At 43.4% G+C, this 20616-nt stretch overlaps 1 protein-coding gene across 2 annotated transcripts in view; it reads right to left on the reverse strand.

The window, feature by feature from the left end:
• Nucleotides 1-906: 906 nt before the first annotated feature.
• Nucleotides 907-20616, reverse strand: part of ZNF608 (zinc finger protein 608) — a 102960-nt gene continuing 83250 nt past the window's right edge. For both annotated transcript variants that reach the window (XM_045565851.1, XM_045565852.1), the window contains 7 exons: nt 12723-12810; nt 9766-12220; nt 7707-8124; nt 6965-7137; nt 4689-4842; nt 2493-2574; nt 907-1879 (listed from right to left, as the gene is read on the reverse strand). In XM_045565851.1, coding sequence (XP_045421807.1) covers nt 1873-1879; nt 2493-2574; nt 4689-4842; nt 6965-7137; nt 7707-8124; nt 9766-12220; nt 12723-12810 — 3377 coding nt within the window. In that variant the 3' untranslated portion in view covers nt 907-1872. The remainder of the gene's footprint in view (nt 1880-2492; nt 2575-4688; nt 4843-6964; nt 7138-7706; nt 8125-9765; nt 12221-12722; nt 12811-20616) is intronic.

The raw sequence follows: 20616 nt of genomic DNA on the forward strand, positions 1-20616 counted from the left end.
TAGGTAGAACTAAGCAGATTACACCAGCACAAACTCTGTCAATTTAAAGAACTTTTTAGTAAACCAAGTGGTAGAACTGTCATTAGCAATTATAGTAATGACACTTTCAGCTGGGATGCATCATTGACATCAACCATCCCAGACACACAGCGCACCCCACCTAGGGCTTCTGCACTTGCCTTTCCATCTCACTGCCGTGCTTCTCCCCTAGATGCATCAGTGGACCCCCCTCCTCATGTCCCCAACAGCCACTCTATTTACAGCTACAAACTCCGCCACACATCCACCCTGCCCCTTCTGTGCTTCATTTCTCTTCATAGCATTCACCAACCAACGACCATACTCTGTACACTGCTCACAGATTTTGTTATATGTTTATTTCATCCACTAAAAAATGCAGGTTCTGTGAGGACAGTTTTTGTCTGCTTTGTTCACTGCTATGTCCAGCACCCTGTACAGTGCCTGGGATAAAACAGGCACTCAGTAAGGACTGTTCGAAAGAAGGAAGGGAGGGAGGAAAGAAGGGAGAAAGAAGTAAAACTTTAGCATAAAACATTTTAGTGTATCAATTTAATGACAGCTAGCTCACTGACTTTTTACAAATTTCATCCACTGTCTACCTGTCATAGGATTTACATCTTTTGAGTGTCATTTCATACCACAGAAACCTGTATCTACCAATATGTAGCAATACTAAGCTCCATGTCTAGAGTAAATACTCTGTAAATATGTATACACTCACTGAATTAAATACACTATTTAGTTGTTACAACTGTGTATAATAAAAGTTAGTATCTGTGTACTGTATCCTATGCACTGGGCATTCTTGATTAAGAAACCCTTCTTTGAAAATTAGAATCACTATCAGCCAGCTAGAAATAACATGAGACAGACAAGAAGCCATTATAAAAAAAAAAAACCTTTTTAATTCTGATTGCCAAATTATTTAAGGCAGGTATAAAAAAGGAAAGCATTCAATATACATTTTACATAAAATAAACTAGATTACAGCATAAAACAAGTAACCAGGCAATGGCGTTAAAGTCTCTCTCTTCTAAAACTGGATAATTGTAAACATTAAAAAAAAAAAAAAAGACTGCAGGACTATTCAAGTAATAGAACAATCACAGATGTCTCTGGTATGCAGGCTATTGGGTTATTTGCCATTCAAGATTATCAAAAAATGACACCTCATTATTCACAGATGCTCATTATTTCCCCATTTTAATCTTTACATTATATACAACACAGTTTTTGTGGTACTGGCAACCCCATGCCTTCCAAAAGTATTTTTCCCACAACACACAAGTACAAACAGTGACTACAGGAACGTTTTACACTGATGCGTCTTTAACAGGAGCCACCAATAGACATCTAAATTGTACCAAAGTGTCATCATCACAGTTAGCCTTTCTGAGGGGCTTCCAGGAAATATGGGAAGGATATGCAAGGTTCAGGCACACTGATACATAACATTATTTATTTACAATTTAAAAGGAAAGGAAAAGAAAGTAAGCAGCCTTTTGTGGCTAACACTTTTCAACATGACAAATACATTTTTTATTTCCTTTACTGAGTGGTTTGCGACGTGGCAGCAGACCCTGTGTGTGCGAGCCTGGTTACTGATACAAAAAGTAAAGAATATATATATATATGTATATATACAGATATGTATACGTATATATATATAAAACAGAAGTTTAATTACAGCAACATTTGTTACTCTGTGATAAAATCTGTAATTTACAAAAATGAAATGACTGGTTTTTGCCTGCCATTAAGGCATTTCAAATTAACACCATGGAACTGATGTCTGTATAAAGCGCTTCCCCATGTGATCCAGTCACATGACAACGTACATTTCCAATCTTGTTATTCTCTGCAAAAGAAAAGCAAATCTTAGCACAGGGTTCTATCTACATTTGACACTGCAAACCTGAAAACCAGAATGATTGATAGGCTTATTTTAATTCCATTTAATCAATTCATTTAATTCAATTCCAGGAAGTGAAAACACAAGGTAATGATATACATTGTAAAAAAATTAATTTTATAATCTTAATAATTTAATTCCTTTAAATTATTTTCCTTCTTAAAACAACTTGAGGAATAATTAAAAATATCAAAGAACAAACATTACCTTTAGCATTATGAAAATAAATTTCTCCATTTGCAACTTTATCTTTAAACATAATAAAACAAAGGGAGTCATGTCATGGTGAATTATTTTAACAGAGTTGTGAGGATAAACTAAGAAAATGTGAACTGTCTAAAAACCGAACTGGTTAATTACTAATCTACAACACATTCACAGAATGAGGTTCCGGAATGTAAGTTGCACGGGAAGCACACTGGCATAATAAGTATATTCACTGCAATGACACAAAATCCAAGAAGCTAAGTTTTTGGTCTAAAAACCCTACACTTGCTTCCTCCTGACCACCAACACGTCTCTCTTTAGAAAAGCGATTCAAAATGTACAGGGTATTTACCTTCTCTGTGCAGGAAACATCCCAGATGCAGATGCCTGGGCAGCCACTTGCTGAGAGGCAACGAGGGCAGCAGAGGTCAAGCCTAATGGGGGGAAAAATGTAAAGGTTCTGTAACGTTTGGAAAGGTAAGAGTAGACACAGGCCCAGTGGCAAAGGCTGCAGACCCAGTAGCAGCAATGTGTCCTTTCCTAAACACACACAAGAAATGTTTCATGCAGCAAGGACAGAGAACAAACAACTTGGTCTATCCAATATCTAACCCTTTATCAAATACTCTGTGGTTTTCTTAATAGCTATTCAAAGAGGATATAGCATTCCATCTCTCTGGCTCTGTGTGGTACTAAATGGTTCGCATGCATTCCTGAATAGGAAGCTCAGGAGAAATAATAGGTACCAGGCAACAACAGGAATCAAAAGTCACAGTGCATTATAGAAGCGGCATGCTATTTGCTTAGAATACAATACTTTCATAATAACTTTTATCACTTTAACATTTTCCCCAGTGATTGAACACGATGCATTCCATAAGGTACATGGAATGAGTGAATCAAACCTAGAAATATTCTTAACTTTTACCCAGCAAGACAAAGGTAGCAGTCAGAGATAGTAATAGTCCCAAATGGCATGAATTTGCCTAATAGAGAATTCTTTTAAATTCTATAGGAAACAGAGCTGGGGATAAATAGAGTAAACAAATACAAACCTAGGGAAGATTACCCTCTCCTTCTATGTCCTTTATTTGGAAATATTTTCTTTTTCCAGAGGTATTAATAACTTCAGACATTACAATAATAACAATAATATCTTGAAAGTAATAAGATTTCCTGTTCATACGTATACTTTATTTTTATATAGATGTAATGCATTAGAAATAAAACTCGTTTCTTTCTAAGTTCTTCTCACACTCAATATAAGTTGTTTAGGAAACAGAGATGCTCTCTCTTAACACCATTAGTTGATACCAAATAACAAGAGTTAAATAAATAAAAATGACCCCTTCATGTTTGTTTATCACTTCCCATTTTTGGAAATACCTTCAAACATATCATTTTACTTTATATTCATATAGAAAGGTAAGAGGCAGCTTGGCAAGTGCTATGGACTAAATTGTGTCTCCCCAAAATAAAAAATAAAAAGCCCTAACCCATAATGTGATTGTGCTTGGAGACAGGGCCTACAAGTAGGTGATTAAGGTTACACGAGGTCGTAAGGGTGAGGTCCTAATATGGCAGGATTAGCATCCTCATAAGAAGGGACACCAGAGCTCTCTTTTCTTCCACCCGCCCACCCCCGCACATGCACAAGGAGGAGGTCACGTGAGTACAGAACAAGATGGTGGCCACCTACAAGCTGGAAAGAGAAGCCTCTGCAGAGACTGACCCTGCTGGCACCCTGATCTGGACCTCCCAGCCTCTAGAACGGGGAGAAAATAAATTTCTGTTGCTTAATGTGATATACGCTGTGGCATTTTGCCATGGCAGCTCGAGCAGACTAAGAAAGCAAGATCCTAGCAAATGGATCTTTTGGTAAAGATGGTGCCACGACCTACCCCCATGAGGTGACAGAGATGGGACACATACTACATGTTCAACTACCACACCACAGACGGAAGACCCCTCACATCAATTCTACGGCTTTTCAAATATGTTTCTCTTTCTCAAAGCTCATCGTTAGTGACAGAGTGGCAGCAGTGAAGGGCTGTGAAGAGCCCTTGAATTAGGTTATAAAAAGTGTTAAACCTGATCGTGTTAACGCCACTACTTCATGGGAACAGAGCAACTGAAAAGGCCCGCAGAAATCAGGACAAGTCATTTCAAAGCCTCCCCCTGCCCCTTCCTTTTCTCCTACAATTTCCGCGAAGTAGATATCTGACCTTCCGATCGTTATATTCGTTATATTCGGGGCCCAGACACAGGCCGCCGCCCTCCGTCTGCGAGATAACAGGAAGCCTCCGATAACATCAACCAGTGACAATTATTAAGTGGGAGCCATTTCATGTCTCAATGGAATACAAAGCTGTGGGAACAGCCTTAACCGTGTCACTAAAAAATGCTAGGAAATAAGTGTTGAAAACCGTCCCCAGAGCTAATGTCAACTCAAAGCTCAGTGTTTTTATTTTAAGATTTGAGAGGCAGTTTTAGCAACTGTTTCCCAAAGCAGGGTGGACACAGACGCAATAACGATGGAGCCGCTGACCTTGAAAAGGGTCGTACTGGCCTGGGATGAGCGGGTAGCCCATGCCCACGTGGGTGTGGTGGTGCGTGTGCAGGTGCCGCTGGCCGAAGGGCGAGTGGCGGTCGCGCTCCCGCTCCGCTTCCCGCTCGCGCTCGGCCGAAGCCTTCTCCACCGGCTGCACAGAAAAGAGAAATTCCCCGCGTCAATCTCCGAAAACAACTTGTAGGAGCAGTAAACCCCGTCACTGATTAAAAAGTAGACATACAGATACTTAGAATTCTTTACGAATTGAAGATAATTTCAAAAGACAGGCATTAGCTGCAGTTGGGATTAAGCCAACACTAAACAATTACTCTACCCAAAGCAAGCCAAGCAGTACCAAGGTTTCCCTCAATGACTGAAATCAGAGTTCTTCTCTGTTTCACTCATAACTGCGGGTTGAAAAGCCACCCGGTATCCTCCCAGAAACAACGTGTACATATGGATCAAGGAAAAGAAATAGTTTTGGAGATTCCTTTAAGGTCAAGTTTTCTAATTACACTTTTATTTCATTTATATTTTGTGGGGAGAACCTATCTCTTAAATTTAAACATATCTGTATCTACTTTTTCTACTGAAAATATACATCCTAATATTATATGCCAATTGAAAGTATATGCCCACATTCTGAATCTCTCCATTTCTGAACACTCACAGAGAAGCTCCCATTCTCCCAAATCACAATTTGGTTAAGGAAAGTGTGTTTCCTATGCATTTCTACCTTTTAGAATATAACCACTCTTTTCATTTACAAAAAAAAAAAATCTTTGTACTAGGAGGGCTCACAGAAAAAGATTCATAGATCACCTTTTCTAGTTTCTTTACAGAGGTTCTGGCGGACTCATTCACATCACAGATACTGCATCTTAATTTACTTTCAACTTTTCTTTTCTAGCTAAGAACCACCATAGCCTATAGCCTGTCTTTAGTCTCTCTTCATAACAGTCTCTAGAACTAGCAGTGGCTTTTTCTGGGGGGAGAGCTGTCTTTCATAAAGACACACATTTATACTACTTCAGCGGAGTTATAGGGACACGACAATGAGTCAAGGCCAAAAAATAGCAGATGCAGTCCTCACTCCTTAGCCAAGTGACTCACTCTTGCATATGAGCTGCATACTGTGCAAGACTCCAATTAGTGCCGGAATAAACTTAACAGCTATTACATGTCATGGGACCTCAGCTTTGCTCATGACGGAACCTCCACCATGAACACTGACCACGTGAATACCAATGGTCAAGACTAGGAGTAGAAAACTGAAATCTCTACGGAAGTCAAGCTAACAAAGACGAGTGATGCAGGCTGGGAGGGTCTATTTACATACATGCCTACACTGGTGGGAGTGGGACATACTGCCTACGTGGGGATACTTGTTCCCATCAATTACTGCCATGTCACTTTGGACCAGATTTTCTATTAAGAGAAAGAGAGCATCTGAATTTGCATGTGAAATCTTTGATTTTTAAAAGCTGTCCCAAAAGAAAACTTTTTTTTTTTTTGAGACAGAGTCTCACTCTGTTGCCTGGGCTAGAGTGAGTGCCGTGGCGTCAGCCTAGCTCACAGCAACCTCAAACTCCTGGGCTTAAGCGATCCTACTGCCTCAGCTTCCCGGGTAGCTGGGACTACAGGCATGCGCCACCATGCCCGGCTAATTTTTTCTATATATATTTTAGTTAGCCAGATAATTTCTTTCTATTTTTAGTAGAGACGGGGTCTCGCTCTTGCTCAGGCTGGTCTTGAACTCCTGACCTTGAGCGATCCACCCGCCTCGGCCTCCCAGAGTGCTAGTATTACAGGTGTGAGCCACCGTGCCCGGCCCTGAAAACATTTTTTTAAAAACTTGATTTGCCCAATAGGTCAACAATTTGTGGCCTCTAAACTGCTTACTTACAAGGATGCTATACAATAGAGTTCTCTGTTACCTAATTTCTCAAAGTTTTATCAGAAATATTTCACACAAAATGTTGGTTTCCTAAGAATTTAAATTTCCACCTCACAAGCATCCTCCCAAGTAAGCAAGGTATACTAGATTTTGCAGCAGAAAAGCTTGCTATCACCATACACGCTTTAACAATAATTTTCCCTCGTGTGAAAATATCTTACTTTTGAACATTCCATTCTTTATGTATTAGGATAAAACAGCATCCTGAAATCACAGCCGGGTTCCAAAACCATTTATAGTTCAAGACTGTTGTCTAGCTTGATTCCCTTTCTCTTCAAAACACAGTACTTTTAAGCAACAACAAAAGGAGCCTTACAGCAGGAGACTTGCTGCGGTACTGGTTGGCGTGCTGCTGGAGCAAGTCCAGCGCTTTAGCTTCAGTGGCTGTTTTCGTGTTGATGCTAGGGCTGGTACTGACTTTCTCTGCCTCTTCTCTCCCTGACATCTTCCCATAAACAGGATAATGAAATCCTGGAGAGAGATAGGCCCCTGCAGATAAACAACAAATGCCATATCAAGTTATGGGCTACATCTTTAAAAAAAAGATCATTTGGGTCACATGAATTTGGGATAAGAGCCGGAGATCTTAAAATAGGGGGCTACATTAAGAATGAGCTACATCATCGTTAAACTGTATCTAGGTTCTCCGATTTTCTTCTCCCAGTTAATTCATCCTGATGAACGGAGGTTATAAACAGAATTGAGCTTACAGCCATTTCATACATTTATGTGTCCGCTTAAGTGAAAGGAATAGTAACTATAATGATTATGACAGTAAGTGCTTAGGATATTTTCATAGGCAATAAAGTATCTGTCAGTCTAACAGCTGTAGCAGACCATCAGAGACTATGGAAACTACAGCAGAGGATTCTTGACACTTCATTTAAAAAAAAATCTTATATTAAATCTGTTTCATCTTTGGGACTTTAAGCGGCATAGAAACAAGCAAAACAAATGTCATTCTTAAAGCTTCTAATTTATCTAGAGTTTTTATAATAACAGCTAATATCTGGACATAGCCTCTTCCCTCTAGTACAGTTAGAACGCACAGCACGTACCAGGGTAACTGTGCATCAGGACGGGAGACACGGCCCGGTACGCGGGATGGCTGGGGTCATACATCTGCGGGTAAGGGTAGGCATGCAAGTACTGTATGTATGACTGGTGCTGGCTCATGGGCGAGGACACAGCCACTCTCGTTCCCCGAGAGTCCTTCCAGTTCACAGGGGTCTTCCGATCATCATTTTTCAGCTTGTTCTCCTCCATTGATTGAGAATCGGGACGCTTGGCCTCTTTGGGCTCCTCTTTGATGCTCGTTAATGACACAGGAAGGCTGGGCACACCACTCTCTTTATTAGGAGTTTTCCTTGGACTATCCTCTTTTAATTTCTTCTCTCGATCAAGTTCTTCTGACTTTTGCTGATCCAGATACTTGGGCTGGTATACGTAATGATGCCATGTCCTTGAATCTGGATCCTGATTTTTAAAAAGAAAACAAAACAGATTTGTTTTAAAATTTCCATTTTTAAGAAAACTTATTTATCATTGTGACAGCACTATTCTAGTATTAAGTTAACATCTATCTGTGTGCTAGGCATTGTGCTAATAGTTTTACTTCCTTCTCTCACAAAGTAGCATGTCTGAGGGAGGCATTGCTACTGATCCCTCGTGCAGAGACAAAATCAAAGTTTTTAAAGTCCAAGCAGTATCACGGTCACACCGCTGCCCAGTCGTGGAGCTCGGCTTCAAACTAAGGTCAGCTGGAATTCAGAGCTGGGCCCTAAATGTCACTTCTCAACATCAAATAACATCCTCAGACATATTTAATCCAATCCTCATTTTCCTTTTAATACCTTGCATAGGTAAAAGGAATATTAAAAACTCCAACTCAAGCTAATAATAGTAAATTTAAGTAATTGCTATAGCTATTAACATCACTTAGGAGGAAAAACTCTTGGTTTCCTAATACATTTTCTTCATCTACTGCAGCTGAGGCTTAATATATTGGCTCACTTCTCATTATGTGCTAACATCTTAATCAAAACAAAATTTCAAATTAATAGCACACATTATGGCTTCTCTATTGGAAAAACAAAGCCATCTATAAACCCCCCCAAATCGTATTGTTCTAATGCAGCCCTGGGAGGTGACAGCCTGATTTAGGCGTGGAAGTGGGGCACGTGAGACCTCTAAATGGCCTTTGTGACCTGCAAGCCATTCATGACAGAAACCCACTGGGCACCCGGGCCCTCAGGGGACATCCACAGCTGGGCCTAAGCCCCAACTCTGGGCAGAACTGTGCGTGGAGGAGGGTTCTTGCTCCGATGCACCGGGGCTCTGGAGCGCGGGGGCCGGGGCAGGGAAGTGCGGTGCTGGGAAATACCAGTGTTGACGCTCATGGCGCTGCAGTGAGTCAGGACATCTGGGCTGTGACAGAAAGTGCTAGCACATGGTGGTTTCACAGTGACCGGTTTTCAGGTGTTCTCGGGCTGGCTGAGCACAGGGCTCTGGGACGGCTGCTGAGGCCCATCCCCCCCTCGTTGCCCCCACTCATGCTCAGCACTGAGCTCTGCTCCGGGGCACTTCGCATAGAGCGTAACACAGAAATCTAGGCGTCGCAGACCCTACGTCAAAGACAGCTGGGCCCCAAATTTTATTAAAATGGTGAATAGGAGGTGTGAATTTAGGGACCCCGTTTTAATAGTCTGAGAAGATGCTAGTAGAAATTCGGAAATTTGTAAAAGAAAAAATATTTCAGAGATCAGATCCAGAATCTGAGGGTCAGAAGGGAATTCAGCAGCCCCATAGTGGAATATGCTAAGTGAGAAATTAAGGGACCCTGTCAGAGGCATAGAGTGAGTGAGTGGCATGGAACACAATCTGCAAAGTGCACGCCCACAGTTCCTTTTACCCCACAGCATGACAAGAAAATAGTGAGTAAGGTACACTTTAGAGCTACATGAAACTCCTAAGAATCTTAAGATGTTTTTCAAAGGAAGAGGAAAAAGCCCTAAGGTCGGTTTCTTTCCTGTGCCAGAAGTCTAACCAGACCAAGCCCAGACATGTACAGGTGTCAGACTGCTCTCTCTCTGTTGGGGCCACGCTCCACAATCTTACTTGTTTAAATCTCGAGGTTGGGTCTACACCTGTCTGCTTCATAGAGTCCATGACAGATTTCATTTCTACAGCCTCCTTAATAAGCTGGTGGTTTTCCATCTGCTTAGCTTTGAAGCTGTCGGCCTGAAGCTGCTGCTGGTGATTGGAGAGAAGCTGCGATTTACCTGTCTCCTCAGTTTTATTAGGCACTGACGGCCCTAGTTTAGAATGGTTTTTGTTAGGCTCCGGAGTAGAGGGAGCTTTTGAGATTGTGGCCGATGGCATGTTTTTCTGTTTACTGTCCTCCTTGCCCAGCTCTTTCAAGGGGAGCTCACTTTTCCTTTCACACTCGCCTCTCCCAGTCTGGACCAGTTTCTGCTCTGCCAGCCTCTGGTCCTCATAGTACTTCTCATATTGCTGTCTATAGGCAGGGCTGGTGGCCATCAGAGACTTCTGGTCCATGTAGAGCCCATAGGCATACTGGCCGTAGTACAGTGACTGGGCCAGGGCGGGATGTCTCTGTGTGATCACCGACTGGTGCTGGGGCTGTAAGGATGCAGAACTGTGGTCCACTTTCTTAGCGTCTAACTGCTCGGCCTTGTCTTTCTTGTCGGCATCTTCCTCAGACTCCTTCTTGATCTTCATTCCCTGCATGCTGCCGCTGTTCCCGGCTGCAGGGGCACCGACCTGTCCAGGGTGCAGGTAACTTGGAGAATAATAAGGATCGTAGCCATGGTAATAGGGAGAATGGGACTCCTTCAGTTGAGACGATTGTACTGTAGTTGCAGAATGCCCTTTGACGACACCATCTTTGCTAGAAATGATATCTGACGGGGAACTGGTTTTTGACCTCATGCCCTCCGACCTGCTGTCAGAACCACCGTCGTCAGCAGCATCAGATATGTCCGAATAGGCCGGGGTGCTCGTCTTGGCCGCTGAGCTCTCTGCGCCATTCTGGGTCAATACGTGCAGGGGTGCCATCGGCGCCTGCCCGTTCACCAAAGTGCTGCATTCCATCCTCGAGGCGCTCCCTATGGAGGGGCTGGGCGCGTTGTCTGTGAAGGTGTAAACCTTGTCGGCCTCGGCCTTGATGCTGGCCATGCGGCTCTCCTGAGACTCCGCCAGCCCGTTGGCCAGCCCTTCGTTCTTGCTGAGATGCTCCTTCAAAAAATGCCCAGACAAATCCTTGCCGGCCCCCTTGGAGTCCTCTAGTTTCCCCAGCTTGGCATCCATTTTCGGGCTTCCCGTCTCTTTCCCTTCTTTGTCCTTTAGCTTCCGCTTCTCCTTTTTCTTTTTGTCCTTGAGTGACACCAGAGCTGGGTTCACGGTGACGGGCTCTCCCATAATCGTGGGCTTTGGTTGAATGGGTTTTAACGGAGGACTCTTTGGTGTAGCCTGAACGACAGTTGTTGTGAGGGAGGGCAGCCCGGGTATCGTCCCCGTGGTGGTGGTGGTGAAGGCTGCGGTGGGTATAGCAATTAGCTGCGGGGGAGTGGGGGCTGGGGCAGGGGCGATGGGCCGGGCGCTTTTTAGTTTAGAAAGGTTTTTGTCCATTTTGCAATTGTTAGCTTTTTTGCCCTTTTCTTTTTCTCCCAAATTTTTCTTGTCAATTAATCCTTCTGCTTCCAGTTTAGGCATCTCGGCAGCCAAACTGCCATCTGCTGCTGAGCAACTGTCTAATGTGGCCGTCATGTTGGAGATCACCGGAAGGTTGTTCAGTTCACTGTTAAGGCCCTTCTTTTTGCCAGAATTCTTCCCAGCTTTAGAACCGATAATAGAACCCGGGCCATTGCTCATCAGTTCCCTCTTTCCCTTGGGGGTGCCGGGGGGGTTCCCAGACCCAGGGGATGCCGGTGCCTTCACCTGGTCGTAAGCTGACACACTTGTGCTTGGCTCACTGCACTCAAGTGCCACGTTGCTCAGTGCCTCCTCACAGTCCGAGATCTTGTCCTCGCTGTCGGGCTCAAACTCCAGCTTGTTTTCTGGGTCTAAGTGTGCATGAGCCTGGTGGTACCTCAGGCCGTTAATGTGCTTGTACTTTTTGTTGCAGTTTGGGTGGGGACAATCGATTAACACTGGAGAAGAGCAGCCCTGGTCCAAAAAAGTAGTCTCTGGTTTCCCTTGAGGGGTAGTGGGAGTGCTTCTGGAATTTGTGCGGACACGCTTCCCAGGCTTGTTGTCCTCAGAGCTGGAGTTCAGGTCCAGCTCCATCGGAGGCTTGTTTTTCCTTTTATTGGTGGAGGAAGGGCTGGCTTTGATATCCTCGGCAGCACAGTTTGGGGGTGTCCTTCGTCCGCTGGCATTGAGGCTGCCCCGCCTCCCTTTCCCATTGGCACCCCCTCTGTTCTTGTTCTGCAGCCCTCTGGACTCCGTGAAGCTGGCCTCGGAGCCTGGGGCAGCTGCGGCAGACCTTGCTCTCTTCCCTCTGCCCCGGCCCCCTCTCATCTCCAGGTCACTTGTCGGTGACTCACAAAACCTAGGGAAGCAAGTAACAGATGTCAAAATGAGCATCCTGTAAAGAGCCAGGTGAAATCAAAAGGTACACAATGCAGCAAAGAGGAGTCAACACTCTGGTAGCTTAAGGGCTGGGCCCCGCCAAGGAAAAGAGACCCTATCCTGCCACCGACAATTTCCAACACCTGCAAAGGAACAGGCTACCAAGGGCTTATATTCTTTTTCAGAAAATGAAAGGAAAACAGCCCAGGTAGCTAGCTTCCAATCCAGTTCAAATTCCCATTTTGACAAAAGAAGAAAACAAGAAGAGAGAGAAGGGGTGGGGAGTAGAGATCTTCTGATAGAAAAGAAATCCAGCATCTGCATTGTACTGTGTTCAGTCCTGAATTGTTCATTTCTCTTTTGCCTGGTTTCAATTACAGGCAGACTTTTATGTATTATTAGTCTCTCTCTATAGTTTCCTTGCAAAGAGAGGATGGGGGAAGGAGAGGAAGGAGGAGAGAGATAAAAGACCCTGTTTGTACCTGGGAGGGGCCCAGTCGTGCTTGGTGCAGTCCAGTAGGGTCCCCACGTAAGTTTTGTTCCTCCACGTGACATTGACCACTAGGACACCTGTGGGAGGTGGGGGAAGAAAAAGGATCATGGTTAGCATGGATTACAGTATTTCCAGTTCATTTATCATTACTGTTTTTTACCAGCAAAGTTCTATTCTAATTTGCTTTCAAAAGCTGTGGTTTGCATCCTTCCTCTTTCTGGTTTCGGTGACCTCAAGCTAAAACCCACAGGAAATAATGTGAGTGTGCGTGTGTGTGTGTGTGCATTCGTGCGCGTGCGCATGTGGTACAAAAGGGTGAGACTGTGTGTGAGAGTGTAATCAAGATACTGCTGACAGAAGGAAATGGTTTTTGCCATGTCCTGCTGTAAAACAGCAACACTCACCTCTTAATTTTTCTATTATTACACATAATTGCTTTCGTTTGGCAAGCAGCCAACATAAACTAAGCGCCAGTTACCAGCGCTTAAACCAGAAGGTGACTGAAAGCAATCGGTTTTTGTTTCCAATTCAACAACATAAAATAATGGGGATTTTTATTTAATATTAAGAAAAAAATTGTGTAGGTATATAAAAATAGGCATAGAGGGGAAAGTAGGGTTTTAGAGTCCAGACAGCAGACAATCAGCTATGATTTCTCTTTCCTAATCCTCCCCTCTTTGACTTTCTGAGACAATAATCAGCCTTGCTATGGTATCTGTTTCACTGTTTGGTCTTGTTTCATATTAAGGACTCCTAAAATAACCCTCTTAAAAAAATAAATGTGCACAATAGATTTGCTCTTGGGGTTATCTTTAGAATCAACTTTGGTAAGCATTTGCCACAGAGGATTAGAAGAGAAATCTCAAAACCAACACACTTGTTTCCTGCAAGCCATTCTGCTTTTCCCAACTGCTTTGCAGACAGACAATTTAATTTAGCACTGCATCTGTGAATTACTAAACTTAAGTGCACTTAAGTATACCAAATGTCACAGAGAGACAAAATATAACATCCTCTTTATTTCTCTAGAGGACTAGTGCCATATTTTTTTTAAAAAATCACTCCTTTAAAGCGTATTTTAATAGGACCTACATTTTGAGACATACATAAAATATTAGGGTAAGGAAATGAAATATTTAAGTGAGCCTTTGTTTTCTTTTCTGCACCTACTCCCATTCTTTCTTGGAAACACCAGAGGACATTACTCAAAGTCTATTTGTAGCTGGTTTGCTCTCTTCCGTGACCACTGCCATTTTGAATTTTGCAAAAAACCTGTACTGAGCTCCTTTATGCTAAGGGAAATCTCACAAGGTAAGACTCATTTCCTTGGGAACCTTTTAACAGCAGGTAAAATGTCTGAATGGTTGGGCCTCAAGTAGTGGGGAGGAAGAATTTCTTTCAAAAGTCTCAAAAGGAGATTTTAAAATTGTTTCCCATATGGTCGATGTTGCTATTACTTAGGCAACAGCTGAATTTACTCAGTGTAAATTCAGCCCGTTGTAGCAATAGGCTAGCAGGTGAAAGGCTAGGATGAAGCAAAGCATTTCCTCAAATCACGTCTGAGTCCACTGAAATTCCCTCAGGGCATTTTTTTTTAAAAAAACCATTGAATATAAAAATTCATATTGCGATGAAAATCAATGGTAATTAGGCATTTGGTCAAAATGTGCACAAGACAGAACAATTGGAGGAAAGGATTCTTTATGAGCACATCCCTTCAGGAAAGGGGAGGGGTGGGAGAGGAGGAGAAGAGGAAGACTGAGCTGGTTTTCTCATCATCTGCTCTCTGGGGCACTCTGTGTGGTGTCAAAGACCTCTGCAGCTGCTTAAGATTCTTTAGCATGTCAGCTATATTTACAGTGCAGGAATATATCTGTATCGCCAGAAGGTTACTGCATTTTAGCTTTAGATGCAATAGGCTGGATCACTGCGTTCTGGAGTCCCTGATGTAGCACAAATGTATAATTAAAATTGCTTGAAAGGAAACATGAAAGAAACAACAAACCCTCCATTCTTGCAGTAATAAAATTAAAAACAGGAAAAGTCTGCACAGACACTTAACATTTGTCTGCAGTGAAAGGCTTTTGTTATTGCTTTTCCCCTAAGGGGCTCGCGCTTCCCGCGAACGCGGGCCGCGGATTGGCCAGCGCCCGCTGCCGGCGCTCGCGTCTGATTGGCCGGGCCGAGGGCGGCGCGGGGGGCGGCGCGGGAGCCGGCGGGGGCGGGGGGCGCCCGGCGGAGGCGAAGCCGCGACCCGAGCCCCCGGCACCGGCGGCCCCGCTCCGCACCGGCTCGTCGCCCCGGCGAGGGCGTCCGCGCGAGGACAGCCGGGGGCCGCCTGGCCGGGCTGTCTCCCCACCGCGACCCACGCCAGGCCCCTCGCAACCGAGGTCGCGCCCAGAGCAGCCGCGCGGGAAACCCGCGCCGGAGAGGAGGCGGGGACCCAGCGCGAGCAGTTAATCACCGGTTATGGGGCTGCTGGGTGAAGCCGTCACAAAGGCTGAACTGCAGTGGCAACTTCCGCACTGTAAAACTATTCCCATCTCCTGCTCCTCTTTCTAGAAGCCATATCGGCAGACCTCTCGTCTGGGGACAAGCGACGCTGTTGTGATTTGCACTGGGAGGAAATAAAATCCTGGAAAGAAAAGTCCATTTTCAACTTCCAAAGGCCTAAATAAGTCACCCTTATTTTTCCAGAAGCACTCCGTATTTACAATGTTCTACTCCCAGGGAGATACCCTGAGTAGCCTCCATCCAGCAATGCTAATTAAATACGTGTGCTTGGGTCTATGTTTCTTTATGTGTACAAGCCGCTTCACAATGCCACAGAGTATTTAAATCTGCCTGGAATTCACATGCGAATATACACACGCACGTTTACACAGCCACATCTGCCGCTTTATATAGGAATGAAGGCTTAAGGAATGTTTCTCATATAAACTACACAGTGTCTTGTCTCTTTGTAACAGAGTCTATGTTTAGACAACACCCTATTGTGAAGGGCCAGGGGGAAAGGTGGTGTGTTAGTTCTCAAACATGTAACAGTTTGATCACTTTGCTGAAATCTTAAAATCTTGCACATTATGTAACCCATGGTCATATAAATGTCCAAGATGAAAATTAGTCCTTTAAGAGTAAAAATTTGAATTTTATAAACATGGGCATAGAGTTATATTTCTCACTATCTTATATAAATTGGAAATAAGTATACATTTATTCCAAAAAATTTAATGTCATTTTAATGCACATTTATTCTTTCAAACACCTAGCCTGTGAGGCAGGTGCTAAGGACACTCTATACGAGTCCTTTCCATCTTTCTATTTGCAAGTATTCCAACAGGTTTATCGTCCTCCCCTTTCCACCCATGCACTGGACATGGTCTTTCTCAAGGAACTAATGCCTGCACTGTAACATTTTATATTTGAAAAATATCTGAGGCTTATTACTAATAAAGTAAGAATTACAGCTGAACAGTACAATGGATGGTTTGAGACTGTGCTCACCACTCATGGTTTTCTTCTTTGTATTAACACTTTGTCTCAGATACAGATACAGAATCTGATGCTGCCCCTAAAGGCATATTACCTACAGAACATTTAATAAGAACAAGGTCTTTAGTATATAACCTCAGCCTCTTACCTATAGGAGCCAAATAAGCCCTGAGATCTCATAAGGATTCCAGTCACAATGTTCTAACTGTTATTTCCTCAGTACAGACTTTCCAGGGAGATGGTCAAGCCCATCAAACATTTACTGTGTCTGTGGGGTACACATTAGGTACCTATTTGGGGCTATGGAATCAACCATGTTTTAGCTGGAATTCCACCCAATCTGTGTACTTCAAGAGTCTGCAGTCTTAAAACAAAACAGACACAGGCATTCACTATCATCCAGAACTTGAAGTACAGTTTTGCACATTACCTGCATTTACAGAGCAGGCCCCTTAGGCCATCACATTAGACTAGACCAGACCCTGGATGCGATATGTTCATGGTGCCTGCCCTGCCCACAGTCCCTGCTCAGAGGGCGGCCTTGGGTGACCAGACTCCTAGATCAGAGATCCTAACCCTAACCTCATCTGACTGGACCAGAGATGAGCACCTGAAGCAGAGGCAACCAAACAGGGACTTACATTGGGAATCCGAGTTAGTAATGTGCAAGTTGCAGAAAGTTAGCAATTAGAGCGGAAACCTTACGGTTGTGAGGTACTATGAGACTAAGAAGACCATGATAGGCCAAAGCCCCAATAATACAATAGCTATGAGATGAGAAAGCCAACTGCTGGTGCAAAGCCCTCAGTCCGTGTGTGTGTGTATCTGTGTGTGTGTGTGTGTGTGTGTGTGTGTCCCTTTTTCCTCCAGCTTCATCACTGATACAGGATTTCACCAGCACCCATTCAGGACTGTCCAGTTATTTTCCAGCCATCTTGTTAGAACGTTGTTCCGTGTGTCTTTGAATACCTTGGTCCTGGCTGTGCCTTCTGATAGTACAGGCAGTCCACCCATGTCCCCTTGCCTGCCTTTCTTTCATCCAGGCAAGGACAGTGACCATGCTGGCATTCTCCTCACCTCCGGTTTACTCTCTTCTTTCCCCTCTCTGGCCTAGACAAATTTCTTCAACTGTTCTGCATGTCACACTTTCAATTCCCCTGAAAGAAACCTTGAAGATGCCTTCATCCAAATCCTCAAGGAAAGCTGAAGTTCCTAACAAATTAGGAGCAAATGGAGACAAATTCCAAGGGTGTCACTCCTATGAATCCTTCCCTCAGTCATGCACAGAGCACACACACCACCAGAAGGCGGCCCCTCTCTCCTGGGTCGCCACGGCACCGCACACACAGGCCCCTCACTGGCGCACGCTCACAAGGAGCCACGTTTCCCTCCCCATTCTGGGTTCAGAGCTAGACTCCTCCTCAGCTGCCCTACTGATTCAGTGCAACCGTGTGACCGAGTCCCACAAAGGAAAGTGAGTGAAATGACGTGGGCCACCTCCAGGCCTGGCCCATAAGAACCTCCCATGCACGTTCTTCCAGTCTCCTTCCCTTGCTTGCTGCTATGATGGAAATGACTACCATGACTGTGAAGGCCTCAAGTTGAAGGTGGCTACGCCTCCCTCATCTGGGACCCTGAATGACAATAAGAATCTCCTCCCACCAGAATACCCAATTCAATCTGCTGGGTGACCACCAAATACTCTTACCATGTCTGGACACGGTTGAGACTATCTGCCCTACCCTGATGTCCCCTTCATATTTTACTCCACTCATATACACAGTAAGCCTATCTCTCCCAACCAGATGACACTCCTTAAAATCAGGAGTGGTGTCTGCACCCGCAGACCCTGGGAGCACAGGCCCAGCTCACAGCGAGAGTTCATCAAACACCCAGGAACTAACTACATGGGAACTGATGAGAGACAGTCCAGACTGAATCCTACTCAGTGACTTCTTTTCTCTATTATCATACTTTTTCAGTAGGCACAATCTCCAACTAGCTTATAGATGGTAGACATTCTCCATGGAGAGATTTTGCTCCCATGACGTTATAAATGTGGTTTATGAATTATTATTTCTGGTATTTGTGAAGCTGTTTCCTCAAGAACTGGGTAAATGCCTGATTTCCCAGTGGACAGGCATAACTCTGTTTGCATTACAGTTTAAAGACTGTTTCAGAGTCTTTAAAGTGCCTCATCCCTGGGACAGAAGTCTTTGCCAACCATTGCAAACACGGAATTTGGAATTAGACAGAAGTTTTTTTGCACTCTAATTCAGACTACCACATCTGGACGGACTTGGTGTGCCCTCAGGCAGAAAACAGAAACCTCATTCTAATAACGCCAAACTGTAACCCATTTATGCCATAATCCCTTTTTTTAAAATTTACACATTTCTTTCCTTTTATGTCTTTTTTCTAGTGAAACATTAGTGACAATAAAAATCCTGCAATACTCTGGTTTCATGAATACAGGACAAAGTTCATATATTTTGGATATCATATTACCCTGCATTTTTATACAATGTAACTATTGTACAAGGTGTGATTTATCACCATTCCTTTGTTTAGAACTCCCTCCCTCCAATATTTTGTTGTTGTCACTCTGTTGTATTCCATACTGGTACTTTTTAAAAAGCTGAATCTTGTACACTTATCTGTTGTTCCAGCTTCAGATAGAGCTTTCTTCAAAGGACAAAGTTGAGTTTATAATTATTTGGGAAAATTTAAAATTTGCAACTAAGGTTGCCCATAAAATACTTGCCAGTCAAAAAGCAGAGGGACTTTCCCATTACCTATGTATGCTAAGTATACATGGAGCACTGGGACAAGAAAAGTAAGTGTTGTCACATGACCATAAAATGGAGTATTTTCTTTTAAAGAGCCCTACCGCCGGGCTGAATGTTTGAAGAGTCACTTTAACCACATCCTGTAATCAACCCATCTGGAACACAGTGCAGCGATTAGTCACCCTGAACATTGGACTTTATCTGAATAAACAGTGTACAGCAGTGGAGCTTGGGAGCTAGGGCAGTACTAACAAAAGGAAGTGTAATGAAACACTCTGTGCCCTAGTGTGCCGCCACCCCAGTCACAGACCCCAGAGACATGCCGCTCTGGTGTTAATGCAGTACTTCATGAAAGCACAGTGAGCTTAAAGATGAAAGGACTGAAGGGCTAAAAATTGCTGGTTTGGATAGATCTTCTCTGTCGGTGGCTGGGATATGTTGGCATCACTCTATCTATGTTAATTATAACCTCTCAGATGACAGTTCAGCATTCCTATGAGAGTCTGGTGTTATTTTCAGGACATTAGGAACAGGGTTCGTTTATGGGAGGACAGTTATGATTCTTTATTTGCCAGAGGTTAACCTGAGCACCGAGACATTCTTTTTGGTTCATCTAAACCCAACCCATAAATAACAAATAAACAAATGAAATCTTAGCCAATACCAAAAAGCAAAAAGCCATGGCAAAATACTGTTCTAATCTACATTTTAAAAGATAATAAGCTTTCTTACTTGACTGTGTTTATCTCTTTCAAAAGTACATTTGCTCATCAGTATACAATCTATGGAGATGTTTAAAAAAAATGTGAAAGGATTTTCCCCTCTAAATACACTGAATAAGCCCTTAAAAAATACACACACACACAGCTAAAGAAACCTTGTTTCCCCGTGGGTCTTATGGTTTAATACACAAAAGAACACACAGCCACTTCCATCACTGTCACCTCCCCCGCAGCCTTTGTTCTGAGGCCTGATGAGCTGTATTGATTTGGGAAAATCATTGAGCTTCTTGGAAAACTAGACTCTCGCTTATTCACTGCCATCTATTTCTTTCCCATGAAGACAGGTGGTCAATATCCAGTTGACTGGTCAGCTAAAAGAAGCTCTTGCTGCTTTTCTTTTTCTCGCTTCCCTAGTAACATTATCCTTTCCCACTTCTAGAAAACACAATGGCCTGTTAAGGAGTCCTGTGGGTAAGAAGAGGGAGCAGAAATAAGGCTTTTGTGAGGCACCACTGGGAACACTAAAACGCTGTCCCGTACATTTGCATGGGAGCCTGCACCACATCTGTAGGTGGTGACCACATTTCCATTGACCAAGCACTACACAAGTTGAAGTAAGCATTCAGAAAACTTGTAGAGCCCAAGATGTAACTTGAAAAAAAATCGAAACGGATCATTAAAGATCAATTAATGTTTACCAAAGAAAGAGATGCTTTACTTCTTTTAAGTCATCAGAACAGATGTTCTAGCAAATCTCCTAGTTATAAAATGTCATAGGTGTAATTATACACATTTTAGGTAGCAAAGAACATCATTTAAAAAAATATCACATGGAGATCTTTAGAAAGTAATTTTAAACATAATTGGTAACAAAAACATT

Source organism: Lemur catta, chromosome 12, assembly GCF_020740605.2.
Source record: "Lemur catta isolate mLemCat1 chromosome 12, mLemCat1.pri, whole genome shotgun sequence".
NCBI lineage: Eukaryota > Metazoa > Chordata > Mammalia > Primates > Lemuridae > Lemur > Lemur catta.